The sequence below is a fragment of the Thunnus albacares genome, chromosome 10 (assembly GCF_914725855.1).
Source record: "Thunnus albacares chromosome 10, fThuAlb1.1, whole genome shotgun sequence".
In the NCBI taxonomy this organism is placed as follows: domain Eukaryota; kingdom Metazoa; phylum Chordata; class Actinopteri; order Scombriformes; family Scombridae; genus Thunnus; species Thunnus albacares.
The window spans coordinates 6936165-6956731 of NC_058115.1; the positions used below are offsets into that span (position 1 = coordinate 6936165).

The 20567-nt window shown below is 41.0% G+C and overlaps 1 protein-coding gene and 3 non-coding genes across 4 annotated transcripts; all 4 read right to left on the minus strand.

Moving 5' to 3' along the window:
- Positions 1-101: 101 nt before the first annotated feature.
- polr1a (RNA polymerase I subunit A) lies at positions 102-20413 on the minus strand. Its single transcript, XM_044364750.1, has 37 exons — positions 20220-20413; positions 19573-19681; positions 19286-19381; positions 19017-19166; positions 18642-18752; positions 18431-18516; positions 18011-18096; positions 17763-17843; positions 17130-17247; positions 16858-17005; positions 16558-16719; positions 16253-16375; positions 15829-16056; positions 15198-15305; positions 14895-15041; positions 14532-14723; positions 14193-14342; positions 13735-13918; positions 13488-13570; positions 12625-12783; positions 11767-11865; positions 11463-11615; positions 11186-11268; positions 10398-10563; positions 8877-9000; positions 8273-8373; positions 7564-7757; positions 6833-7000; positions 5823-5958; positions 5397-5557; positions 5136-5265; positions 4894-5001; positions 3873-4157; positions 2850-3050; positions 1687-1804; positions 1437-1601; positions 102-783 (listed from the first exon to the last, which is right to left on the minus strand). The coding sequence occupies exons 1-37, from the start codon at positions 20294-20296 to the stop codon at positions 683-685; spliced, it is 5091 nt and encodes a 1696-aa protein (XP_044220685.1). The 5' UTR covers positions 20297-20413; the 3' UTR covers positions 102-682.
- LOC122991464 lies at positions 7929-8065 on the minus strand. Its single transcript, XR_006405861.1, has one exon. It is a non-coding gene; the product is annotated as a small nucleolar RNA SNORA5 (small nucleolar RNA).
- Positions 10167-10303, minus strand: LOC122991463. The gene has a single exon (XR_006405860.1). It is a non-coding gene; the product is annotated as a small nucleolar RNA SNORA5 (small nucleolar RNA).
- Positions 13148-13284, minus strand: LOC122991461. The gene has a single exon (XR_006405858.1). It is a non-coding gene; the product is annotated as a small nucleolar RNA SNORA5 (small nucleolar RNA).
- Positions 20414-20567: the final 154 nt, after the last annotated feature.

Here is a 20567-nt window from a genome sequence, read left to right on the forward strand (position 1 = left end):
GTACGTACGGCCCTCAAAAGTCTCCTGACACCTAAACGGCGAGTTTAAATAAAGAGGCAAAAAAACACAAAGTACCCAGTGTGGAAAAAAAGAAAAACAACTACATACAATTTTTTATTTTCATTATTAAATACAAAGACAAAAATATTATGAAGGTTGTTTGTCCACCAGATCAAGGACATGGCTGGTGATTTTCTATATTTTTCCTTATTGTCAACAAATCTCATGTGCCAAACCAACAATGAACTCATCCTACTTAAGTATTAAGTATTGTGCTTGATAAATCATATTCATCTGAGCCATAGACCTCTGTTGTTGACATCACAAAGGAATATGATATATGATGCTTTGGATACAAGCACAATGGATGAATGGATGAATTCACTGTTGGTTTGGCTCTGCACATGAGAAATGTTGACAATAAGAAAACTAGAAAATTGCCATTCATCTGGTCTGGCTTACATTCTCTTTCAAATCAATTAATTCAGGAGCTATTTTCTTCAAAAACACAAATTTTAAAGAACGTGGCATTTGAATATAGTCACATCCACAGTAAATAGGGACTGAGATATCACAAGTTATTTTTATTTGTTCATTAAATAACTAGTGTGTAAATGTCTTTTGAATCGGCAGAACTGAAGTTTCGTAAGTCATCACACCCGACCAGGCCGTTGTATCTCATTTACTGCAACGGTTGTTTGAGTTCAAACAGTCCTGTTCCACCTTTGACTACCTTCCCAACGACCAGACAGGCTGACGGCGAAACCAGCTCATCGTGTGAGCCTGAAACAGAAAGAAAAACAGGCATGAACAGACGCACAAAGACGGCAGTTGACCTTAAGTAGATTAGGAAAGGACTTGTGACAAGAATCCGAAAAGGCTCTAAACGGTCAATAAAGCTTCACCGAATAAATAAAAGTGAAAGAAAGTGTAGTTACTATTGCCTTGAATTCTGAAAATTTAGATTTTGTAACTTTCATTTTGTTTATTTCAACTTCCTCTTAATCTCAAAACGTGGAAAGCTTATTTTAGTAGTTGTGAAAACCTTTAATACTGTGCACAATGCAGTTGACTGTACGCTCTCAGTCAGTACCTTGAACTTCCTGTGTGGGGCCTGCAATGGAAATGCGGCTTCACATTGCAAATGCATTTATTCTTATAAGCATGAATTAATCATCAAACCTGAATAAAAAAAAATCCACTGAGGCACTAAGCGACTCTAGAAAACATCTGCTAATGCTCTAAAAGCTTTGCTCACCAACCTTGATCAATAACTACAGTTTCTATATACTGCTCAGTGCGATTTCTTATCTGCTGAGTAGTCATATGTCTCCTCTCACCTTCAGTCATGGCACAAAAAAACCCGACACAATCAATGGGTGTGTGTGTACAGACAGCTATGCTTGTTTGTTTTACTAGCATCATCTGTTCCTCACCCAGCATGGTAGCCTGTTTGAGGAATTTGTAGCTGGTCTCAAAGGTCATCTGCTGCAGTGGAGAGGAGTTGGACCGGATGGCGTGTCGGTTTAATGGCTTATATACACCTTCGAAACACATATAGTCCGCTACCAGCGACAGATGTCTGGGATCCACCTCAATACCTAGAGACAGACAGAGTAATATCAGATATGATCAGATTCTGAGGATGTTGTCGTTTGTGTTTTGACTGTACGTGTGTGAATGTACCATAGACTGCAAAGACGTCTTTGATCTCCTTCTCTATGACTTTTAAAGCCACTTCGATCCCGTAGGTGTTAGCCATGGCGTGGACCTCGTTGGAGTACAGCCTGTTGATGTCCAAGATCTGGAGAAAAATAATAAAAGACCCGATGTTGAGATGATGATGTATAATAAAATATCTTAGCACTCTGCGGAACAAAGATCTCATTAAAGATAAGGTCCTTGATTGTGAGGTCGAGGCATTTTTTTTCAGTATTTAAATGGTTCAATCCAAATTTATAATATCCTTTGCTTTAGAAGACTAGACTCCACTGGAATGATCTGCATCAGTCACATCATGATTTTAAATAGTCAAAACTGAATTTGATATCTGAATGACAAACCGGAACGGTCCCCCAGGGCCGGCTCTACTTTTTGAGAAGGCTGAGATCTTTTCATGAGTGTCATAAGATGCTCCACATGTTCTATCAGTTTATTGTGGCGAGCGCAATCTTCTTTGCTATGTTGTGCTGGGCAAAGGACGCCAACAGTCTGAACATAAAAAAAAAAAAGTCAATGGGAATGTCATTGACTTGAAGCTGACCACACTGGAGGAAGCGGTAGAGGAAAGACTGCTGGTGATAATGGCCCACCCCCTCTATGACATGACAGCCACGCTAAGGAGCAGCCTTGGTGCCGCTCCCTGAGGCACCGGGGTTGAGTCATTCCTGCCAAGTGTCATCAGACTTTACAATTCCTCTGACTTTGCCAGACCCGGTGACATCACACCGTCTGTGCATTAACTTTAACCTGACTCTTAACTTGACGGGTCACTGTGTTTTCATGTATTTTTGTCGTCTGTCACGGTTGCTATGACAATGCAATATCCCTTCGGGGATTAATAAAGTTTTCTATCATCAATCTATCTGACGTAATTTTAGATATCATTAAAAGGAAACTTCTAAAACTATATCTTGAATCACCTCTGAACGGTGATTGCAGTGCAGTGCTTGAGAGAAAGAAAATGAAAATCAGCTTTGACTACGGCAAAGTGCCTGAAAAGAGGCAAAATTATTCAAGTGTTTAGTTAAATTTTTTATATAATGGACAATCTGTCCTCAACCGTCAACACAATGTAGTCTCGTGCACAAAATAAGTGTGAAACCAAAAAGTCTAAGTAGCCCACGTACATCACTGTGTTTGAACATTTCATGCATGTTGATTCCCTCGGTGTTGAGGACCGTCTCTTTTTCTCCGGTCTTTGTTGTGTTTTCGCTCAGCAGGCAGCGAGTCAGGCCCTTGGTTTCCATGATGACGGCGTTCTGAGCCAGCGTCGACAGGACTGACGTCAGGTCAAAATGCACCTTGCTCACCGGTAAGACCAGCTCCACCTATCAACGGGGAGAACAAAAGATTCAACAAAAGATCTCATTAGGGAAGTGTAGCGGGACTTCAAACATGTCCTCTGTTTGTAAGGTTTAAAAACATCTTCTGACAAAACTGGTTCTGTATGAGATCATATGTGCACTGTAACAGATAATATAACATCTGGAACAAGTTGTTTTGTGCCTTTATGACCTAAATCATCAACATTTATGCTTTCCTCACAGCGAGGGTCTCTATCGTGTTGGCCATCACGTGTCATCATGTGTCGGATTTTTCCTTTTCCTGAGGCTGACTGGTGTCATTTGAGTGACCAATGAAAATAAAAATACACAGAGGAAGTCTTACGTGATCTCTGCTGGTCTTATCATGTGGTGAGATCAAGTCGTATATTCTCTATTCTTGTCATTTGACTGTTCACAATTAAAGTGGAATGTCACAAGGGTTGATTACATAACATTCACGCCTTGCATTGCTATCATGCCTTACATTAGAACCATAGAGTGTACATTACACATATGTATATGTATATATATATATATATATATATATATATATATATATATATATATATATATATATATATATATATATATATATATATATATATATATATATATATATATATATATATATATATATATATATATATATATATATATATATATACATACAGCAGTGACTCTGTAAAACCATGCTAGTTAGTAAAAAACAGTAAAAAAAAAAAAGTAATATCACACCGGCCTTCCCTTTAACACTTCTCTATAATCTCAGTATGGAAGTTCAAGCAAAGTCATTTTCATCCGCTTGTATGATAAGTACAAGCTTACCTCACACCAGAGTTCGTGCTGGTAATCGTAACAGTATCTCTCTATCGCCGGGTTGGACTCTAGAACGGAGTTGACTCTCATCTGATTCAGGGATTCTTCTCCTCCTCCCGTTCTCCTCGCTCGCTTCTTTCTCCTCTCCGCTCTCACTCCCGCCGACTCCGACTGGGACTCCTCCAGACTGCCGTTTTCCACGTTCTCCTGCGCCTCCTCTTCCTCTTCTCCCAGATCTTCTTTATCTTCACCGTCATCGCCTCCTCCTTCCTCCTCCTCGCTCTCATAGTCCACCTGCAGAGGAAAGCGGAGAAAGGTGCGGGTCGTGTGTCAGCGTTGGAGCGGTAACGCTTGCTTCTGCTTTTGTCTTTTTATTTTGTCTCATTTTGTCCCCATTTTATTTGCATTGTGCATACATACATACATACATACATACAAGGACACACATGCACGCACATGCACGCACATGCACTCACATGCACGCAATACAGCCCTACCAATCGTTTCACACTACGCCGCTGAGCTACAGGTGGCTGTAATGTGTAACATATACTTCTTGAGGAAGGAAATGGATTCAACACATTTGTTAGACTTCAAGGATATACATAAGTTTAGTTTGTTTACGAGAAAATTCCACAGGGTACCTTTAAGATGAGTTGTTTCATTGTGGTCTGTTTTTTTTTTGTTTTGTTAGTTTCAATAACTCTTTCATACCCAAATTTCCATAGACAACGTTAACGTTTCATATAAAACCGTTAAATGATTGCAAAACTGTTATCACTTTAAATGATCGCTGTTGTTTTATATAAATGAGAGGCAAAAAACAGCCACAACATTTCTATGAAACGTCACGGTTGTTTTGCTTTGAACGGTATGCAAACCAGATGAAAATGTTTATACGGTATGAAAGCTATGTCAACTAACTGAAGACAGGTGAGATAAATGTCTGACGCATCACTTTCTAGGAACATCCAGCTTTACCCAAATCATCACAGCATGTAACAGAGCGTGTTTCTATTAGTCTTCGTACCTCCTCTTCCTGTTTGTCTTTTCGCTTGGCGTCTGATGCGTCGGCGTCTCCTTCGTTCCCCTGGTCATCCACGATCTCTCTCTCCTCCTCTCCCTCTCCGTCGTCTGCCTGATGATTGTCGACATGACAAAGATCACTTCAGAGTCTTTTTTTTTTTATTTTCAAGGCGGCAAAACATTCAAAACTGAGTGATGACACTGATTCTATAATTCCTAAAAGGGAAGGCCCAATTAAAAACAGACCCCCGCTGTGTCAGCCGTTCCCTCGCCGTCGTGGTCCTTATCTCTGGGGGTGGCCTTCCTCGTCTCCACGGCGATGGAGGCCAGCTTGGCGCTGCGCTTCTTAATGGCTTCCAGGAGAAGACGGAAAAACCTGGGAGACAAACGAGAGGGAGAGAGGATGAGAGATTGATGTCAGGTTATCCTGCTAGGAGGGTCCAAAACACACACACACACACACACACACACACACACACACACACATACACATACACATACACGCACCTAGTTTCCATGTAGTGGAGGATCTGTTGGGGCGATAGCAGCTTATCGTCACAGTAACGGTCAGGAGGCAGGAAGTGGAAGGCGACTTTGAACGTCCGCAACTTTTGGTGAGAGCCGCTCTCGATCCGCAAAGTCTCTATCACATCAACTTTCTGCAGAACCTGCTCTCACACACACACACACACACACACAAACATTTAGATGTTTTCTACAGATATATGCAAAAACATGCTGAGCAGCGATTGAGGAAATCAAAAGATGACACAAAAAAGAGAAAACAGGAAGTAGTACTAGCATGAGAAGGCCGCAAAAAAAGCTATACAAAAAAAAGGACAGTTGAGGAAACACAAATTAAGCAAAAGATGACAAAAGATGAAATGTTGGACAACAAAAAAGAAGTCAAGAAAATACAGGAAGTGCTCTTACCTCAGCCAGACAGACCCTGGTGAGTTTCTTGCGGAGCGTCTTGGCTCTCTTCAAGGCCTTCTTGTTGTTCAGCACTGGAACGCTCATCATGGGAGTCTTGATGTTGGAGCTGGCCACCATCAGGATCTCCCTCAGTCTGTGAGACAAGTCAAACATGAAAGATGCTCTGCCTCCACTGTCAAGCTCAAAAACCTGGCACTACAAAAAGCCACGTTTTCTCTCAGCAAAAAGGGAAAAGTAAAGGGTGTTTGAAGTAAGTTTAAAGTAAAGAAAGAGATCAAATAAAAGCTTTTTTGAGTTACGACATGCATTTACGAGCCTGTAGAATTATGGTTTTATGCAGCATTGTTTTTAGATGGTGCTGCGAGACAGTTAAATGTTGATAGCAGCAAAGAGATGGTGTGGATTAGCATTAGCATTCACTCCTCTCATGGGGCAGAATTGACATGGATGTGCCTGTAAATGCTTCGTGTCTGTGGTTAGTCTGATAATAGGTTGGGCGGGAAACCACTGGTGCGTGAGTATTTCTTCTCTTTTACAGTGTAATATTCTGTACTACTGTATCAACTGCATCAAAATAAACCCTGTGTGTTAGCTTATACACAATATGTCTATTTAGGGATACGTTTGTGTTATAAAAAAACAGCCAACACTACATATTGCTTTGTAGCGGTTTGTTCCGCTGTGGTGGATAATCCCACACCTCAAAGAGGAATGAAGCCTGTTGAAAGTAAGTCAGTCTTTACATTGAACACACACATGCTGTGAAATGCTGTAACCATGTTGACACTACACTGTATATGTGGTTTATGGTATATATGGTTTTGCTAGCTAAAAAGGTTGACGCTAACCGCTAACAAGTTACACGCTCTGTGTTTGTATGTTACTTTCTTTTCTCTCTTTGTAAATGAAATTTTGAAATTTCCACAGTTTTTTGTGTGTGTGTCCTCTATAACGTGTTCACTAGCATAACAGATAAGTAACGAGTTTCAACGCAGAAGAGAAGTTACCGAGGTATTCCCAGAGTGACGTTCATCTCTCCTCTGCCGGCGAAGTGGAAGGTGTTGAGGGTCATCTGGGTGGAGGGCTCACCGATGGACTGTGCTGCCAGCAGACCCACCGCTTCCCCGGGATCACATAGCGAACGCTGCCACTTATAGTGCAACAGCTGGCGAAGGCTGAAGACACAGAGAGAAGAATGTTTGTTGTACCTCGCAAAAAGACAGAACGAGTTACAGTCAAACTAAATATGGTCAAAAAGCCAAAGAAAAGAAAAGAAAGAACTACAATGAATCAAATGTGGTTTTGGATTTATTTATTTTCTAGCAAATAGTGTTTTTGTGTTAAAGACTTTTTTTTTTTTAAATTACTACTAAATTACATGTTTAATTTGCTTCTGAGGACACATCATTTTTGTTTTTTTCACATTTCAATGATATTCCTTCAGCTTAGGGAGCAAGTTTTTATATTGTACGTAATATTCTGCTTTCATTGTCGGCTCATTTAAAGTGTTGCTAAACCATTTTTTTATTAGGGAATTTTTTCATTTATTACTGCAATATGACTGCGACGTCCTTCTTTTGACTGTGAGGGCTGTTTGATTTCACATTCAGCTGGAACCTTTCCAAAAAACCCTTTAGTTCAAGTGGAGTGGAGGCACAACCAGTGAGTCAACACTGATCTCAGAGGAATTTTTTTTTTGTATTACATTTTATAATAGAGATACATTTGAAAACTCTACCTGTGGGTGTCCAGGCTGTCTGTACCCGTCCTGTTCTCCAGGTATTTCTCTGTGATGCTGTGAAAGTTTTCAGATACTGATCCGAAGCAGACGTCGGGCCTAAACACGCCCAGGGAGGGCTCGGGGCAGCGGGAGGACTTTCTGCTGTATTTTGACCTGCTGGCTTCATCCAGAGAATGCCACTGCTGTACCAGCTGTGGAGGGAGGACAGTGAACATTATGGTTAAATTACTGATCTCTTTCTTATATATATACACTGATGCTGGAGGAGAAGACTGTGACACCGAAACTTCCTGAGACGGTGAATGTTTACGCAACAGTTGTAGCAGCTGTAGAGCGATAGTAGTTCAGCTGAATCACTAGATGTTTGTGTGTAGTACATATTTATCCCCAGCGGCCATGTTGGAGCACCGTGGGGCCCATGAACTACACCTTCACTGTTGCAACCGTTTTGGCCAGTGGCATCCACTGAGGAGGAAGCACTGAATTTGACAAGGCTGCAATTTCTCTGGATATTGATTTACTCTATGGATGTGGATTAGTCCTCATATGTCCCTTGCTTTATTTATTTATCAACACAAAATGTGCTGCAGTTGTCATGGTGCTTTAAAGATGAGTCTCCAGGACACAAAAAAAAACATCACAATCAATTCAATACGTCATTTCCCCCCCCCAAATTTCACATTCATTCACTGTTGTGCATAAATACCTGCAGTATAGCAGCATCTCTGCCATAGGCATCTGGCTCTGCTGTTAGTTCAGTCTGTTTTAGTTTAGCCAACTTCTTCTGGGAAAACAACAGGAATGCTCCTAACACAGATTAACACACACACACACACACACACACACACATATTACATGACAGATATTCACACAGGCGGTGTACACAAATGTTTTATACAATGTCTCCTCTATGGATCTAGAGTGGGTCCAAGTGAGATTTCACACCTATTTTAATGACTTTTAGAAATGCCTGAATTACAGGCAATTACAGGCATTACCAAACATACTGCATAACTCTAAATGCATTATAATGACCAGCAGTTGTTAAAATGACTTCCATAATCTCCCCACTTAAATAATTACAGCAGAGCATTTCAACTGCTTTTCTATTTAAAAATGTATTTGGCTACTTCCTACAAGAAAAGAAACCACATTCACTTCTGCTTACTGCTGAGCTTTCACAAGAAGTTTAATAATATCTCATCTTGGGTGAAATCAATGAAAAAGTTAACTGTTGAGTGCAGATGATGATTAATCTGATGATAAGGTTTGAACACTGCAGATTTGTCTGGTTTTCTGTTGTTGTGTACCTCTGCGTGGAGATGCCACCTCTCTCTTTGTTTTCCAGCGCTGGATGGCCGCAAAATGTTTACTGGCAGTCTGAGGGTCCAAACGTGCCAAAACATCATCCAGGCCCTGAGACCTCTTGATGACCTGACAGGAGATGGAAACTCATGGTTGGTTGTTTTTGACTCTGCAAGGTTAGCAGGTTATTATTCACAGGAAGTGAAGACATTATTTATCATTTCAAAACTAGAACCGTTGTTAGTTAACTTTTTTAGTGAAGTAAACATCTTGCACTTGTATTCTTGACACTTTGATCATTCGAATCAACTACATTTAAAAACTTGCATGTACTTAAAACACAATATAAGACGTTTGTGTTTTAAAGGTTGAAAAGCCGACGCTGCTGGAGTGTGTTAGCCAATGTGGGGCAGGATGTGTGGTGATCCCGGTTTCACTCATGTGGCAACATGGTTTCATGTAGAATTTGCTGCTGGCTGAAAGACCTGATTGTGTGTGAATATGAGGTGAGCACTTTCACCAATAGTCATGAAAAGCAAACAGTGTTGGTCAGAAAGGAATTTTGGATGGATAACACCATGAAACTAACGTACCAACTTAGAGAAATAGATGCTAACTTGAAAAAATATTCTAATCTACATAATACAAATATATGTGTCATTATGCTATAGGCGGTGTGCTTTTCTGAGTAAAAAGATACTATTATTACTTCCTCTTACTTTCAGAGAAAGTAAGAGGAAGTAATAATACATTATCAAAATGTACAGTATGAACTTAGTTTCAATAGATTGGGACAGAGTGTGACTGTGTGTTAAACACAGAGCTCAAGCCGGGAGGGGAATAGCCTAGCTAGAATAGCCTAGCTAGAATAGCCTAGCTTAGCTTAAAGACCGCTATCAGCCCCTCCAAAGTTCAAAAATCCATCTACCAACACCTCTAAACCTTACTACTTCACATGTTGCATCTTGTTTTTGAACCTTGGAGAGAAGTAAGCTAGCCGTTTCTCCCTGCTTTCAGCCGCCTGGCTAAAGCTCCGTATTTGAGACACAAACATGACAGTTGTATCAACCGAACACTTAAGTGTATTAGCATATTTTCCAAAAACTATTTGCTAAAAGAACATGTATTTGAGGGGTTAAAATACTGTGATGATTCAACCTCAAATCTAAATAAAGACAGCACTAGACCTGCTGTAGCTAACAGAAGTTAACAATAGAGACAATGAATGTTTACGCAACAGTTGTAGTAGTTGTAGAGTGATAGCACTTTTCAGTAGTTTAGCCAAATCACTAAATGTTTGTGTGTAGTACATATTTATCCCCAGTGGCCATGATGGAGCACCGTGGGGCCCATGAACTACACCTTCACTGTAGCAGCCATTTTGGCCAGTGGCATCCACTGAGGAGGAAGCACTGAATTTGACAAGGCTGCAACCTTTCTGAATACTGATTTCTGAATATCACATTCACAGTCTAATGTCAGTATTTATGGACTATGACATATTTACAACAGCGTGTGTGTTTTACCTCATAGTTGTCTTCTATGAAGGGGAACTGTCTTGGCTGCAGGAACTGAGTCTTGGGGATATCCAGCCCGTCTTCACCGTACAGGAACTGAACCACAGATCCATCACTATCCCTCACCGTAAGATCGTATTGTACTACCAAACCCTCCAGATGCTTAATAACACATCTGCAGAGGACAGGTGAGAAGAAAGAAAACATCAGGGAAGACGAGAAAGAGGTAAAACAACTTTTAAACAATAATTCACGTCAAACTAGGGAGAGAACGATGCATCTTAGTTTGAGTTTCTTTGTATTGGGGTGGTTTTTCGGGGAGAATTTTACGCTATAATGTTCTAAATAAACCATTGCTCATTTGCAAAAGCCCTGTAGCACCAGCATCTCCCTCCCATACTATCAGACATTTAGTGCAAAATATGTTTTTTGTTAAACCCATCCTTAAATTGTTGGTGTTTGAGCCAAATCTAGTTGTAATTCCTAGAGTTGAGTGGGATCACGGCTGGATTATGCTATCACTTCAATCATCATCCAATATTTCAGTCAGTTTAAACTACCTGCTGAAACAAGCTAGCTGTTAGTGTGCCATGGAAATGTCATGGTGACTCAAATTTGCATTTGTGTTCCTTGTATTTCCATTTCCCCTCTTGATTTTACTAACCTCAGATGATAAACCTGATAGGATCAAGTTCAATTGGAACATCGTGTTGATATGTACAACGTGTATGACAGCAAACTACTGTACAGACACGTGAAGTAAAGTCACGGCTGTTTCTACGATATGTTTCTGTTACCTCTGCAGATATCCTGATCTAGATGTTTTCACAGCTGTGTCCACAAGTCCTTCTCTGCCAGCCATACAATGGAAGAAAAACTCCTGAACACAAGATGACACACAAAGAAATGTATCATAAACTAGCAACAATATTCATAAACGTCTGTAAAGTCACTGCAGCATGTATGCTTTCATGCATGCTGTTTGGCCAATGCTCAGCAGAGCTACAGCACCCACTTTTAAAACCAGTCTTCTACACACAACACACACACACACACGCATATTTTGTCATGTACCTGTGGTTTGATGCCTGTGAGGAACCTTCCAGAAACGAAGCCCCCGGCACCGGGCGCCGGGTCATATGGCTGGAAACACGGCAATGATTTCCCAGAAGGCATCAGTGGAGGCCTACGACCCTCCAACTCGATCTGGCCTAGTAGACATGAGATCTGAAACACACATAAATGATCATATATGTAGGGTCTACAGCCTGATGTTCATCAGATTTTATGAAGCATATATGGACACTGGATGCCACATCAGTTCAGAGAAACAGTGGATGTGAGGAAAATGTTACAGCGAGGGTGCGGGGAAAGATACCTGCATGGTGTTAACTGTAGAACCCTTGGCTCCTGATTGGACCATCAGTTGGAGGTTGTTGTCTGGGAAAGAGGTGTGGAGGCCGACTGGCATACACACCTACAAACACACATGACAGTATATCATCAACAAGAATTGTAGAGACCAGCAACACACACTTGGCCTTACAGTTCAATTCAGCACCCGACTGTTTACTCAGGAGAAAAATCCCTACCATCGCTACCATTACATTCAGACACATGGATTTGTGTCTTAATTCTGATCATTTGGTGGAGCATTTCTAGCACAGAAAAAGGGTTTTTTTTGCAAGTGCTTCCCTGCTTCCAAAGTAACCAATAATTTGTTTAAGTTGTGGCACAACGTAACGCTGTCAAGTTGAGCGAGTGTGCAAGCAAAGGTGAGAGAACATAGAGCAGACATTATGAGCAAGTGCCAGAGGGTTTGTGAGCACACAGAAGGAATTTGAGAGAGGACGAATGAATAATACATGGTTATTGTTGTGTTCTTGTGTGGATGATAGCAAACACAGAAATTAATGTTGGGTACAAAAGAGACTTTTGTTTGCTCAAATTAAATGGTTCTTTGCGTGATAATAATTTCTCTTCTAAATGTGACTTCTGTGCTCACAATGTGCCATCCAAACCTGAGAACTGAATTGCTATACAGGCCTGCTGTTCTGTGGCTGTTCATAACTTAAGAAAACATGTCAGTACGAAAGTCAACAGGGTGTTTAAGTATGTCGAAGTAACTGACAGCGAGTGTTTCTCTTCTGTTTCACCGTACATATCATGGTTGACGATAACAGCAATGAGAGAGAGAATATTAGCACTACCACTATTTGTAGTAGTGACAGGTTACCTTGTTAATTTCATTGTTCACTTGGTTGGCCACTTCTTTGAACTTGTGGTCAGCCATGCTGAAGTCTCTCTGGTCTGGGTTGAGGTGAGCATCCTGCCAGCGGCTCTGAGCGTCCGCCTGATCCACGTTGGAGGGCAAGTTAAATGCTGCTTGGAGAGCCTGAGAAACAAGACAAGACAGGACAATTTCATTTTTACTGGAAAAAAAACAAAACACAAAAAAAGTATTTAATTTACAGTTGTATTTAAAGCCACTGTGCGTAGAAAAAAAGATTAGACTCTGGCGCCCCTCAGTGGTGGTATGAATAAAGACATCAATGCATCCTGTCACTTGTTCCTTACAAATCTGACCAAGAGGTACTGACATAAAGAGCTGATACATAGACTGCACCAGCTGACAGGTGAACACACAGTTTACTGAACTTTAATTTTCAAAGACTCAATGATGAAATGACTGGACAGTTTAAAAACTCAACATCAGTTGTGGTAGAGTAATAATGCTCTTTATTAGCTCAGTGTGTGACATTTGTGTGTAGTACATATTTATCCCCAGTGGCTACGTTGGAGCACCGTGGGGCCCATGAACTACACCTTCACTGTGGCAGCCATTTTGGCCAGTGGCATCCACTGAGGAGGAAGCACTGAATTTGACAAGGCTGCAACCTTTCTGAATACTTATTTACTATGTCTAGTCCTCATAACATTTTCTACAGGCACTGGCTTTGATATCCTCATTCTTCTTATAACAATGCCTGTATTGCATTGTTGTAAACCTTACTGTCTGTCATGTTTGTAGTCATCATAATGATGATGCTGACCTCCTGAAGGGGACATTTTATTTCAGCAGAATGAGCCAAAACTCACTTTGGTGCCGATCTTCAGTGATTCTTGAATAATCTTTTTCCTCTGCCGGTTGGCACCCTGTTTCACCAGGATGTCCTCCACACCTACATGCCAACACAAAAAAGATTTAAGTGTGATACTCATCTTCTATTTTCAGTGAAATATACACAAAAACTGACAGACATAATAATAGTGTTCCTAATCTTTCTGTGGCAGGAGAGGAACAAATCGCATTGTGTGCTTTAATTGATTTTATCTGGGTTCTTACCCAGAGTGAAGCCTCTGTATAACTGCAGGTAGGCAGTGAAGAGTCGGGCCAGACAGCTGAGCAGTTTGCCGCTGGTCTCCCCTCCATACAGCTCATAGCAGCAGTGGACCAGACCGTAGACTGAGGAGCCATAGTGAGCTTTGTCCAGAACCCCCACTAACAGCTCTCCCTGACGAATCACCACCTGGGAGGCAAACAGCAAGGGAAGAAATAGGGGTTAAATAAAGTAAAATGTGAAATAAAACTTAGGCAACTTATTGCACCAAAAGTGTTGTTAATGCTTGTTTTTAACGTCATGTGAGTCATCTTGAGAGTCTCCTGGAGACAAGTTTCAGTATGCCGAACCAAGAAAAAAAAAAAAGCAAAACAAAAATGCAGGGAAATAACATTGTGAGATTGTGATCTTGCCACCTTGTGTGTGTGTGTGTGTGTGTGTGTGTGTGTGTGTGTGTGTGTACCTGTGAGTCACACATGCTGTCAGGTCTGTATCCTGGAGCGGCTCGTGGTGGTTCTTGGATCCATGCTTTGCTGGGGATTTTTGATTTGCCAACCAGGTTGAGAGGTACTGCTTTCTGTGGGATTACATTCAGCAGGAGGGTGGACACCACCTACAAGAGACAACACATTCATGAGACATTAAATACACAGCACAATCAACTTTTTACCTCAAAGTCTGGGCTAAACTGAATGATAATGACTTTCTTTCATCTTTCACGGTCATAAAGCGCCCCCAAAAGCCGAAGTTCAAGTACTGAAACAGACTAAAATGTCTGAGAACAGCAGGTGTAACACGTTACCTGCTTTCCTGTCCATAGTGGCTGTGGTTTAAATATGGCAGGTGGCAGCAGTTTAACTCTGCCTGGTTTGTCAGTCAGTCCTCTGTACACCAGCTCGGTGTACTGGTCTCTGGTGAAGAAACAGCCTCGTATCGTCATCCTCGTACCCGAAACCATGTGGTCCTGGATCAGACCTGCTAAAGGTTTACCATCCTAGTGAGAGAGAGAGAGAGAAAAAAATGAGCTTTATGTGTGTGTGTAAGCTGCTAAATTAAATTATTCAGCAAAGTTATCCAGACAAGTTCATGTTTGCGGATAGAAATGCTGACGTTTCTCTGGTTTGCTTGGTTAATGGACGAGCTTTGATGGTATGTATATACCAACCTTGGGGACGAGGTACTGCTGGTCGGTGCTGACTAACATGTAGGCCTCTGCTCTGCCAAGCTCACTCTGAGGGAAATGAGCGTTCATCTCATCTCCGTCAAAGTCGGCATTGTACGCCTTGCAGTTGGCATAGTGGAGCCTTAATACCTGTTACAACAAATGAAGATGAGGTACAGTTTGTTAGGTATTAGACTGTGTGTCCAAGCAAAACTCAGCCATGGAAAAACCTCCTGCTGCTGATAATGATTCCATCTGTTTTTCAAGTACTGCCTTCAAAATTCATCACAACAGATTAGATCTTACCTTCTCTCCAGGTAAGATGCGAGCAGAGTGGGCTTGTATTGAGGGTCTGTGCAGAGTTGGTTGTCTGTTCAATAACAAAACGTCTCCGTTCTTAATATGTCGATTTACCTGGAGAGACGAAGGGAGACGACAAAAGTGGAGGGTTATGTCGGTGGCAGTGAGAGGTGTGACTGAGGTTTATGTCTGTGAACGACTACATTAACAATCATGGAGAAACTCAAACTACTGTGCCAACGCTGATTAAAAGGTTCAGCCTGTTCACAAGAACCTTTGAAAAACTGCCTCAAAAAGTAAACTGTCTTGTCTTTGAACATTTACAGTATGTGGATGCAAATGTTGTCAGATTTTTTATGAGTGCAATTTTGCAATAACAGAGACGCTAAAGTTAGCACGAAAATGATTTCTGGAGGTCTGAGATCGGCAATATTGTGCTGTTTTCACTTCCATAATGTGTTTCATAAGCTGTTGTATGACGTAACCGCTTTCACTTGTAGTCTGAATAGGGTCCAAAAAGAATGAATTATGTTTTTTATGTATAACTTGGTGTTACAGGCAATTACACATTTTAATTTTGGCTTAATATACTAAACTTTTACCATGTGACACAGCCAACAATCTGCCAGTGACTTACTATCTTCATGGGCATCTTCTGTACACCAGGACACGGCGTCAGCAGTTGCTTGGCAACTGCTTCTCTCTGTGCAAGATTGGTAGGTGATAGGATGGTTCTCCTGCCATCCTCATTTATCACCATGGAAGCACCGGGGTGGACGTTAGGCCCGTTAAGGACGGCCTGACGAAGCTCCTTCACGTTCCATGGAGTGACAGGCTGCGGGTAGGTCAGTTTGGTGGCAAACACCTGTACAAGCATAGAAAACGGATCAAGATGCAGATGGTTTGTTAAATTTTGGATCAAACTTTGAGCTCTTTGAACATATTAAAAGAGTTGTTGAGTCATGTTTCTTTCAGTTAAGAATGACCCATCCCCCTTCCACAAGAGAGAAGACTATTCTCTCTTTAGGTGGAAAAAGAATCAGACACAGAGTCACATGTACCATAGGTATTCCTATCTCGTTGGTCCCTATGTACATGTCTGGACAGATGACAGATCGTGCAGCGTAGTCCACTCGTTTGCCCATCATGTGTTTCCGGAACAATCCGTCCTTCTTCTCCAGGATCTGGCAAGGAAGAGTAGATAATAAAAGAGAAAATTCACTGCTGTGAATGTGATAATTTCTTAAAACTAGGTCACCCATGTAGTAGAAATGTGCAATTATTTTTGAAATTATTTTGCTCTATGACAAGAGAAAACTTGCTGAAGCACTAGATAGGCTGTCACACTATGTTGTTATACACATACCTGTCTGATTCCAGGGTATTTCTCTGTCATCATTTTGTCCATGTCGCTGTCAAAAACGATGTTAACGTGAGTTTGGAGGCGGATCCAGATGTTGTAGAGTTTATCTGTTAATGTCACTCCTGGAATCCCAGACAGAAAGGACTGGTCTGTCTGTTCAGGAGCCTGAGATCCATGAAAAAGGACAGGTTGAAATGAGACGTTCGAACTGGATCTGTGTAGCTCTTATAAATCAACAGCATAACTTTGGAGACAGATGACTAGAAGACTTTTTTTTTTTTTAAAATCTCAAACATATCTTACCTCTGCCTCTTCCTCCTGAGTTGTTTTCTCGCCCGCTATGAGAGCCAGAAGTTTCCTTATGATTCCACAGTCCTTCATAACAGCCTGCATGTTGACTGTCTGTCCATTAGTAAACATCTGGTCACCCAGTCGATTGATTGGACGATACCTGACGTGGACAGGATGAGGGGTGTATTCAGTGAGGCTACGTAATCACACAGTCTCATGGAAGATCACCAGTAGGTTGCGCAGTATGTGTAGTCTGTGTGTGTGTGTGTGTGTGTGTGTTGTACCTGCAAGGTGGGACCACCAGCAGCTCCAGGAAGAAGAGGTCAGGATAGAAAACTTTTTCTCCCTCCATCAACCCTGAGCCCTCCTCCAGCCCGGAGAACAGACACTTGAGGAAGAAACCTGGAAAGAAAACAAGAGAGATGGATTTATTTATCTCACATCTCAAAACGGATGCACGTTTTGATTTGTTTTCTCTGCTTTCCAATTTTTCCAACGGCACTAAAACAATTTTCACTTCTTAAATAAGGACAAAGTGATGAACATCATTTATTTAGCTCTTATCAAAACTGTCTGAAGGACTTCAAACGGTTAAAACTGCAAGAATATGAAAACAATGCAAGAGACATAAAAATAAGCTATAACAGGCAGAGCAAAGCAACAACTGACATGCCATCCATTATAGTAAATGATTCAGTATAAACTCTTAATTATTGCATCTTAAGACATTTAAAACTGACAACTATTTAATAGATTTTCAGAATGTTACTGTTCTTTTCAGATTAGATGTTTCTCAAGTCATACGGACCTCCGATAAGACCAGACTTTCATTATATATGATGTAATCTGGCAGAGAGACCTGTGTTATATGCATGTAGACATGTGGTAGCAGGACAAAAGGTGAACAGTGAGTTTACCTTCTTTCACCCACAGTTTGTTGGTGTGTTCTCTGGCTGTGCTGGCAGTCAGGTAGACTCTCTTTCCAGCCACCAGGTCCTCTACAAAGAGACAAAAACAAGAACTGGGTAAGATCTATTTACTGTGTGTGTGCATGTGTACATCGACAGCTCCTCTCCAACAAATCACTCCATCCCTCTGAGGTTAAACACGTGCTATTAAGCATCTGTATTATCTAAATGAGAGATTTAAAAAGAATATTACTCACCGTTAGTACTGTCAGTCTGTGCTCCTGACGGCATCGTGACAATCAGTTTACTGTTGTGTTCACGACGTACTGTAAAGCGCCCGCTCCTACACACACACACACACACACACAAAGAGTATGACACGAGTATTAACAAACCGCTTATTTTTATCATTACTTACATGATGAGTCAGTATGTCGGCATACCATACACAATGTAACAAAATTTCCTCTTGTGTACTTAGTTGTTGTATAATGGAAACGACATGTTCAAAACATTTTCCCGTTCAGGACATATGAGAACTGTCCTGGATGGGACTATTTACACAAGGCTGAAGTAGACATTTCACTTGTGTTTACTGTCTTTCCATATTTAAGCCAAAACCAGACTGACATTAAATGAAAATAAAATGAACAGCATCACTGTGTCTGCCATGTTACCTGCAGTAAGGACACTTCCTAGTTTTCATGTGGATTCTCCAGAAGTCGTTTATTAGACTGCTCTTCTTTTCAACCAGGTGTTTAATCTGGAAACACACACAGTTGAATGACATTTATCACAATATGGTTTACATATTTAAAATAATGTTAAATATGTGTACATGTATGTGTGTGTGTGTGTGTGTGTGTGTGTGTGTGTGTGTGTACTGACCGGTTTGCTGTTCTCTGAAGCTTCGACGTTCACTCCAACTATTGAATCTGTGAACTCTTTCAGCGCCTGCTCAATCTCATCTCCGGTGGCTTTGGCATTCTCCTCCAGGAGCTAACACACACACATAGTACACACGAATGAACTAATTCTACATACACAGAACATAGATATTTACACAAGCTGGATCCATGATCATAATCTATTTCCTGCTTAAATCAGGCTTTAAAATGAAAGGAAATATCTGATAAGAGATAAGTGCACTGCCCTTAGTCATGTCAATGGATAAATGGATTGTTGATGTATATTTGGCTGAAGGGTGCTTTTGTCAGTACTATTCCTGCCGAAATGAGTTTCCACAGCGAGTTTAAACCCCACCTGGTTGAGAACTCGCTCTGCTTGGTAGACCTCCTGCATGGCTCCATGGTCCACTAACTTAAGCTGGTTCAACAGCAGATGGATGGCAGCTCTGGGACACGTTAACATGTGACACGCCAGACATGACCCACGAATCAACAGATAGAGTTTCTGATGGAGGAGAGCAGAACAGAGACAAAGAAGAGGAGAGTAAAAGGTTAAGTTCCTCAGGTTGATCCTGAGAGATTTAGGTTGAGGGATTTAGGGGTGTGTGTGTGTGTGATGCTTACATCAAAAAACAGTGGGTTGTACACAGGCAGAGGTAGCTCTACGTGTCCCAGGTGTCCTGGACAGTTGTTGAAGTCCTGACAGCAGGTTGAACACACCTGATTGAACAAAAACAGAGAGTAACAGGAAAATATGAATAAATGCAAATGCTTTCTGAAATATGATGCTCACCATCGTCAACTTTACATACATTTGTCTATTCTAAAGACTGACACTGCATGTTACTGCTGTGTCAGTACTGTTATGTACAACACAGAGTGTATATAATACAGTTTCGGTAGAGATGTACCTCTTTGTTGTCTGCTGGCCCCAGGGCCAGATCATACAGGCTGTTAGGGGCCACATTCCCAACACCATCGAGGAACCTGAAGTTAGTGATCGTCTTCACACTCAACTTTCTGGACAGGAGATCAGAAAAATACATTATTACTCTACAATAACACCGGATTCTTAGCAGTTCTTTGTTCAATGTACCATTGAACAAATTGGTAGCATTTTCACATCTTTGTTTCCAGCATTCAGTCTGTAAAGTGTAATCTTAATGGGCCCCAGAGTTTCTGACAATGAGAGTTCACATTAATTCCCATACAAGTCAGCCTGATCTAAATCATGCTCTTATCGGATAAAGAAAAATAAATCTGGTGCAAACGGTTAGAATGATTTCTACCACTTCGTGAAGGACATTTGTCATATTGAGGCATTTGGCGTAACTGGACAGTGAAGTATGATGCGAAAAAAAACGCTGGAAAAACACAGGATTATTTTACTTGACTGACATTCACAGTTGCTGCAAGAGAATCAGGTTTGGTGTAAAGTATATAAGTATATATATATAGTGTGTAGTTTGAGAGAAGACATGTTTAGCTGCCATGAGGAGCAGGCATGTTGTTTTGAACTCTGAAAGTGTAGCATGAAGCTAACAAAACTTCCTCTCACCTTATCTCTTCGGCAGAATACAAGCCGAACGACATGCCCTCCAAACGCCGCCATGGCACGTCTTTTCCAAACAACATTTTTGGAGAATTATCCGGACTTTATGGTGTTTATTTGTACAAATTCATGACGTCCGATTAGAGCACATGCTACACACAGCTCCTCTAGTTCCCCACGTGGGTCCGTCAGACCAAACCTCGTATTATTTAGAGGGGAGACACGAATACAGATAACTAGGCTTTTTTACAAAATAATTGAATATTTCCATTATTTTCTTTATACTCAATGAAACATGTTAGACTTACCAGAGTTTAAAGTGTGTAAAAGCGTAGTATTTCTTCATAAGATAAA